Consider the following 7,713-nt stretch of genomic DNA (forward strand, 5'->3'; position numbering starts at 1 on the left):
ACTGCAGGCCCTGAGGTCAGCCTGGGTTCGCAAGTGCACAGCTGTCAAGAATGCCTTTCTCTCTTCATTTCATCCCAGTTTGCTGCAAAATGGCCATACTGAGTGATGCTAATGCTACTGAGTGATGCTATTGCTACTGAGTGATGCTATTGCGGGGAAGGCTTGGCCTGGCCGGACAGCTGCTGGAAGTCTTTCCATGGCTGCATTTGCCGTGCTGACGAGCTGCCGACCTCCATCTCAACCCGTATCTGCTGCTGCACCCAGAGACAAGTGCTGACACCACCCTGCTGCCTGGTGCGGGGGGGGCACCCACTCTATTTAGGGTGTTGTGATGTGGTGCCATGCAGTATCACATTTTGAGTTCAACAGTTCACCCCCCCCATGCGCGCTCTGACTTACACTTGTTAATGTTTAGAGATTACATATATGGACACGTCTGACCCCCACAGCCCACACACACAACACACATAAGTGCAGCCTGTATAGCGAACACACATTTGTCTTGGGCACAAATGTTTCCCCTGGCGACGTATAGGCAGCCAAGCACAGCCAAGGGCCACACATGCTGAGGGAGCCAGCGAGGGAAGGTCAGATGTCCTCTCGATGAGATTTCATTGATATCAAAAGCCAATAGTCATCATGGTCGTTTTGTCAGATCAGCATGTTGAAACACTGTGTGCTGACATGATGAGTGATACTGTGGCAACTGGTGTGTTGGGTTCATATAAAGTAAAGGGAAGGCATGGGGGGGGATTAGGAGTTCCAAAACTCTTTATGGCAAAATGATGAAGGAAAGTGTGTATGAAGTTTGCTAGAGATGTCCACATTCCTTCTTGGAATAAAGAAGATGTCAGTGAACTTGAATATGGAAACTAACAGCTGTTCAGTTGAAATCAAAGATAACAAAACTGCAATGAAAACATTTCTGATCAATTGTTGAGTGAAATATCTCCAAAAATCCTAATCTAAATTTAAAATGATTTGAAATCAGAAAACTTAAAGTTTTGTTGACTGGGAAAACATCTATAAACTGAAAGAATGTCAGTGTGAAATGCTTCTAGAATGCATCACTAATGGGAGGGGGGGGGGCGGCTTAAAAATTACCATAATAAAAAAAAATGTTTCAATTAATAGATTAAGTTGTTTATTGCATAATGACTCAAGCCCCCATAAAACAGAAACATGGACTAGGCTAATTGACATATGTTCCAGGTGCCATTTTCTTTTTTCTTTTGTTAAACACATTTGCTTGTGCAATGTGCACACATAGAACATTATATCATTGACTCTGAGGATGCTCAAAGGATTTCAAACAGCAGGAAACCAATGCTGCTTCTAGCCAAACAGGGAAATCCTGCACAAAATGTCTTACAAAAAGTCATTTAATTAGTTTCGACTCCAAAATTATAAAGTAACATTATCTTGACATCTGAGTTATGTCCAGATATTAAGTTATGTCCAGATATTTATTCTTATAAGACATTTATCAAAACAAGTTAAATTACCTACACAGATTTGTAAACCCCGTTGTTTGAGACGGAGTGACAATATGGCCTTGTGAGGTCAATCTGTGGTCTGCAGCGTAAAATGTCGCACAATGGGCAATGAAGTTGCATACACTAACAGCTATGAGTAAATGCATACCTTTCAGGTTACTAAAAGCAGTAGAGGAGGTTATAAAAGCGAGTAAACCCCGTGCGTAAAATCTCTCCCGGCGCGTAATGTCGCCTTGGTGGTCCATCTGGATACATGAAGTTCGGCATCAGCGGTTTCTCTATGGTATAATTTCAGCAACATACTTAATAATCCATGGTTTGTGTGGCCAGGCTTAGAGGCAAGTCCGTGTCCTATGTCATTTCATTTTAGCTGTGAGGACGCAGCAAGTGATGCGACAGAATCCTGATGTTATTTTTCTGAAGGCTGACTCCGCGGTGCTGACATAAAATTCATGCGAGGTAGGCTATTTGTTGTGTTTATCTAGCATCTTTTATATTCCCCAGACTTTACATGCGCAACAATCGCTATCGTACGGCTGTTTTTTTCACCATGCATGCATTAGCCTATAATATCAACTTTTTTGTAATTAGATGAATGACCACTGGACTTAATTCATTCTTATCTGGAGTCCCGCGTAACGGTAGTCATCCAAAGGAAACATAAATGAAATAGCCTATAGCTCAAACCCGTAAAGATAAACCCCGAATAAATAAACAAATAATACGACGTTGTGGTTTCTGATACTTTGAAGGTTTTGGCAGTTTATGCACGCACACACACGCACGCACATATAGGCATATGTATATATATATATATATATATATATATATATATATATATATATATATATATACAGTATATATATATATATATATATATATATATGTGTGTGTGTGTGTGTGTGTGTGTGTGTGTGTGTGTGTGTGTGTGTGTGTGTGTGTGTGTGTGTGTGTGTGTGTGTGTGTATGTAATGTATGTGTATACCTCTCTCTCTCTCTCTCTCTCTCTCTCTCTCTCCCTCTGGGCTGTATTCTCTCTTCCTATCTGGCAACAGAGTAGTAATAAAACCGAGTGACTCCAACATGTCTGCTTGCGTGTCGCCTCCTACTGCTGCGCTTTGCACGCAGCTGAGCTCGCAGTGCTAAACCATTGACTGTATGCTAAACCCGGCAGGCAATTGCTGATTATTTGGTCTGTGTGATAAATTATTATACAGTATATAGACTCTGGGTTAAATTTGTTATAGGCATGGTTTCTTTCCACAGATTCTGGGCATTTCTCCTGGGTCTCTGCTCCCCATTATCATGTTAAAAATTATTATATAAGATCAAATATGGACTCACTTATGCTGAAACATGGCGATTGCCTGTACCTTGTCATAACCATGCTATATGCAGCTATATACTTCTTCAAGCGCCAGAAACACAGGAGGCTGTCGTATCACCCAAACCATGAATCTAATCCATTACTCAATACGACGTGAAGAAAGATTAATATTCTTTCAAGTAGAGGGGGGGGCTTGGACAGCATGAAAGGCTAAATCGTTTAAAGATGCGTGGGCTGCTGTTTTCCATAATACGCTTTTGACGGAGTTTTCATGCACACTTGACAAATCTTATTTGTCTTAAAAGCCAAGTGGAAAAATCTGTCAACGGGATGAGATGGTTTATTTCTTCCAATGCGAATGAAGAATTTTCTTGAATCAAGTAACATTATTTCAAGATATTTTCTCTGTGAAACAGCAATGGAAACAATGTGTCAGTGCGGTGTGTTTAAGTTAGGTGGTGGCTTTAGCAGACCTAGCCTTCAGTTCTGCACCGTTTGTTAAAGGCGGTCGTATAGGCTACCGTATATTTCAAACAAGACGGCTACACACACAATATTCAATTAACACCTTTATTCAATTGACAGGAAGGCAACAAGTGATAATTACATGAATATAAAAAAAACGTTTTGGAAGCACCACTGCGCAGTCTTTCCGTTTTCAAACACATAATGATCATAGTGGTTCTGCATATAAACACATATTTACAGCCTTCGACGTTTTGTACAAATCCATATAAATATGACCTGAGTTTTTGATGCACTCTCTACAAACCCATATACATGATGTGAATGTAGCATGGATCAACTGCACAGTTTTTGTCATTATTCGGTTGCTGGTTACTTGTTAAAAAAAACTTTGCATATTAATTTACAAAAGAAATTAAAAGAAATACAACAGAAGCTATAAATAATTTAAAAACCACGCCAGACGTCCTTTAAATATGCTGCCACAAGTGATTAGAAATCCCTTATGTGCTTTGTGAATGCAAACATTCGCGTCTGCAGGTCTACCCAGAGTCTCAGGGGCGCACCGCGCTGAACATCCAGAATCAAAACCACTGTTTCCACCTCAGGCCTTTTCTCCAGGTCCAGTCAACGTTTACTGTTCATGCAGAGTCATTGTTGAGAGGCCTCGGTTAAAAAATAAATCTGCTCTTGAGTCATTGTTAATAAACAGCTCCCACGCTTTGCTGCGGGACCGGGTGGTGCACGGTGCCCGGGTGCTGTAGATGTGATCCCTGCTGGTACCAGTGGTTGTTATAATCCTCCAGGTATGGGGGCGACGAGCTGTGTGTCGTCTGCGGGACCTGAGGCCTGCTGATCGGGGTGCTCTGCGGGGTGCTGTTGTCCCAGACCGCGGGGGAGGGCGGAGAGTTGCAGGCCATGGAGTCGCTGGCGTTGGGACTGTGGTCCAGGGGGACCTCGCCGTTCTTGTACAGCTTCTTGAATTTGGACCTCCGGTTCTGGAACCAGATCTTGACCTATTGGGGGTCAGTGTGTGTACAGTTAGTGTGATGGTTGGACGGGAACAGCAAATACAAACATATAATATTATAAAAATGGCCGATGTTATTCGCCTTTCATAAAGCCAAACATGTAAAAACAAACATAAAAGCAATATTTTTCCATATTTAGGAAGAGAATATAGAGCATTTATAACTGAATAGCGTATTTACAACAGCCAGAAAGTATATAATCAATTTAAACCAATTATGCACAAAACAATTGTGTTTCGTGCGTAATTACGCGTCTATGGGGGGGGGGGGGGCATGCAAGTTATTAGACACATTGAAAAACAATGAGTCACGTGATCCCAGTTTTATATTGATGCATTTGAAAATGTCAGGTATGACTGACCTGTGTCTGGGTCAGGCCGAGCTGGGCTGCCAGCTCCGCTCTCTCGGGGAGAGCGAGGTACTGCGCCTTCTGGAAGCGCCTCTGCAGTGCAGCGAGCTGGTAGCTGGAGTAGATCGTCCTCGGCTTGCGGATCTTTTTCGGCTTTCCATTCACCATGCGGACCTCAGGCTCTGGTTCTTCTTTCACTAAAAAAAATAAATGACAGCGGGAAAAAAAGACCATTAAGATTCAGCATAGTTTCGAAGAAAACGATGAACAAAATTAAATAAAAGTTTAATTCCCCACCAAAAAAAAGATGAGATGGCAAATGTGGCTGTTGACCAGACATAACACCCTGATAACTACAATATTTGTCGTTTATTTATATTATCGCAACATTGAAAACTGAAAATTGGCAATGCACAAGCCTTACAAATACAGAAATGCTCCAAAACCAAAACACAGTCCAGCCACAGGATAATTTCAGTCCCTGTAATTTCCAATGTGGCTGGCCTAACGTGATTATTACTAGCTATAATCAAACCATCATTGGTTTATGACCAGCTGTTATTAATGGCTGGTTCGTTCCTCTGCAGAAGTCATGATATTAACACAAGCCAGGGTCACTGGCCTAAAGTATTTTTAACCTGTAAATAGATAAATAAAGTATTATGTCTAATTAACTCCTGCCCAGTAAGATGAGCGATATGGAAACCTGGAAACCTAAAGGAGGCATTTGCTTTATCAGCATGTCACTGTATATTCATCCTACCCCATTCATTTTCAAACACAAATGTTTGAGAAAATAATGTTGTTTTGTTTTTTTCAACTAAAAGAGTTTGTGTCTCCTCCCCCCCATATGTAATCAGCAGTCTTTTGCTTAAATGCAAGCACACGACTATGACTTGTCTGGGCCCAAATAAATAACTTTATTTGAACTTTACGCACAGATAGTATGCCTTCTGGAGACGAATATTAACACATTTAAAATTAACATGCTCATGATTTCAAGCCTACCTGAGCTTGGAGGCGATGCCTGCAGATGATCTCTGTTGTAATGTCCGTACTGTCTGTAGCTATTTGTGTAGGGGTATTCAGATTTGGTGGGGTAAACTCCGGCGGCCCCCATTCCGTTCAGATTAAACTGATGGTAGGAGTTCATGGGCTGCCCGTAGGCTTGGCCCTGGTAATATTCGTGATGGCCGTGGGCCGTCTGTCCGCTATAGTACCCCATGTCCGTCACCGAAGACTCGGGGAGAGTAGGAGAGTCCTTGGAGTTCGGGTGGCAACTCATAGATCCGGGAAGGTCGGTCAAAATACTCGCAATCTTCTTCTCATAAATCTGTCCGGCGCTCATAGTGGATAGCAGCCCTCCAGATGAAAGAAAGTCCACGGCTGGATTATTTTTGATTTGGACTGCACAAAGGAAAAATCGCGTTGAAACAGCTGGTGTGCGCGGTGTAGACGCGCGTCCACAGGAGAGCCTATAGTCCAATGCAACTCTCCCAGCTGGAGAAACTTGGTTGTGGCACCGCGCAGCCCCTGCGAGACAGAGTTATAGAGAGCGGGGCTGGATGACGCCTTCCCATTGGCTCCACTCGAGTTTTTTTCTCCCCCTCTTGCGCTCCAGGCAAAATGGTGGTGAAACCCAGCCTTCAGCCTATGCACGCATGCCTCACAGCGTTTTTTTTTTTTTTTACGATTTGCATTAACCTGTTCACCCAGCGCACAGGTCTATAGGCCTATTTCTCTGACTGTCTGCCCAGCAATACGTCCAATGATGCACTTTTTTTGCAGCATCTGTATCTAAAGCACCAATAAGATTTCATTGGAACCAAGATCTGAAGCAGAACTTTCCTCTCTCCTAATCACCGTTCAGCCACTGCGTCTCCCAATAATGTTTCTTATGCAATGTTTTCTTAGGCTAGAAATCACATTTATTCACCCTATTCAAACACAGCCAGCCTGCCTCCCATAGACACGCATTGTCATTCAAAGGTGTCGTGGGGACAGTGAAGTTTGGTGAAAGAGATCGAAGCGATAAAGCGACTCATTCCATTGATGTTGCCGTTGGGTAAATTCTTCTGCAGTGTTGTCCATTGTGTGTGTGTGTGTGTGTGTGTGTGTGTGTGTGTGTGTGTGTGTGTGTGTGTGTGTGTGTGTGTGTGTGTGTGTGTGTGTGTGTGTGTGTGTGTGTGTGTGTGTGTGTGTGTGTGTGTGTGCGTGCGTGCGTGTGTGTGTGTGTGTGTGTGCCTGCGTGCGTGCGTGCGTGAATGCAAATTTAATCAGCACCACCAGCAAAAGAAGTTCTATCAAGGGCAGGCCATTCCTTATATTGGGGGGGGGGTCATGAAATGGATAATTTTATTTCGTCCGCATAGTTATGGTCAGATTTCCACAGCTGTATTTGTGACAGATTCCAGGCTAAATCAGCGTTAAGAATATTTTTTATTAACATGGCTTTTGCTCAGGATTTACATTTTTTTTTTATGGGGTTGGTTTTTCTCCAACTCCTTTTCTTGCAGCTGAAAGAAAGCACGGTGCACAGCGCCCCCTGTTGTACGTCTGCGGCACTGTGATTTTTCAGGGTACAAGAGTAGACAATGGAGCTTCACTTGAATATATGCGTGCACTGCACATCCCCTTTTGTTGGCTACTTTAAACATTAAAACATTCTTCCCGGTGCCATCCACAGTCGAATAGGCTATATATTTTGTACAAAATCTACCCTGTGTGAAGGTATTTGAATACTTTGTATTCAAATTACATTTCTGATACGATATAATACAGTGACAGTGTGCTCTGCTGTGCATATATGATGATCCACTGCCCTCTACTGGTTTGTTTCTGTAGCACATGAGGCGCACCTAGATTTTCTCTACTTTTTAGTTTTTAGTATACTCTCTAAATATACCCTTTTCACGGGGGGCATTTTGTTCACTAATGAGGGTTTCCAAATTCCAATCATGGAAGTTGGAAACCCTCATTACTGTTTTGTTTGCGCCTGTGTTTACCCTGCCTTTTCGACACAAAATGCCCCCCGTGAAAATGGTC

At 42.6% G+C, this 7,713-nt stretch overlaps 1 protein-coding gene across 1 annotated transcript; it reads right to left on the minus strand.

Annotated features, from left to right (window-relative positions):
• Positions 1-3,390: 3,390 nt before the first annotated feature.
• dlx3b (distal-less homeobox 3b) lies at positions 3,391-6,176 on the minus strand. The gene is made up of 3 exons (XM_083635548.1): positions 5,677-6,176; positions 4,681-4,865; positions 3,391-4,304 (listed from the first exon to the last, which is right to left on the minus strand). Exons 1-3 carry the CDS (start codon positions 6,014-6,016, stop codon positions 3,990-3,992), a joined length of 840 nt encoding a protein of 279 aa, XP_083491674.1. The 5' UTR covers positions 6,017-6,176; the 3' UTR covers positions 3,391-3,989.
• Positions 6,177-7,713: the final 1,537 nt, after the last annotated feature.

This window comes from Poromitra crassiceps, assembly GCF_964638095.1.
Source record: "Poromitra crassiceps genome assembly, chromosome: 4".
NCBI classification, from domain to species: domain Eukaryota; kingdom Metazoa; phylum Chordata; class Actinopteri; order Beryciformes; family Melamphaidae; genus Poromitra; species Poromitra crassiceps.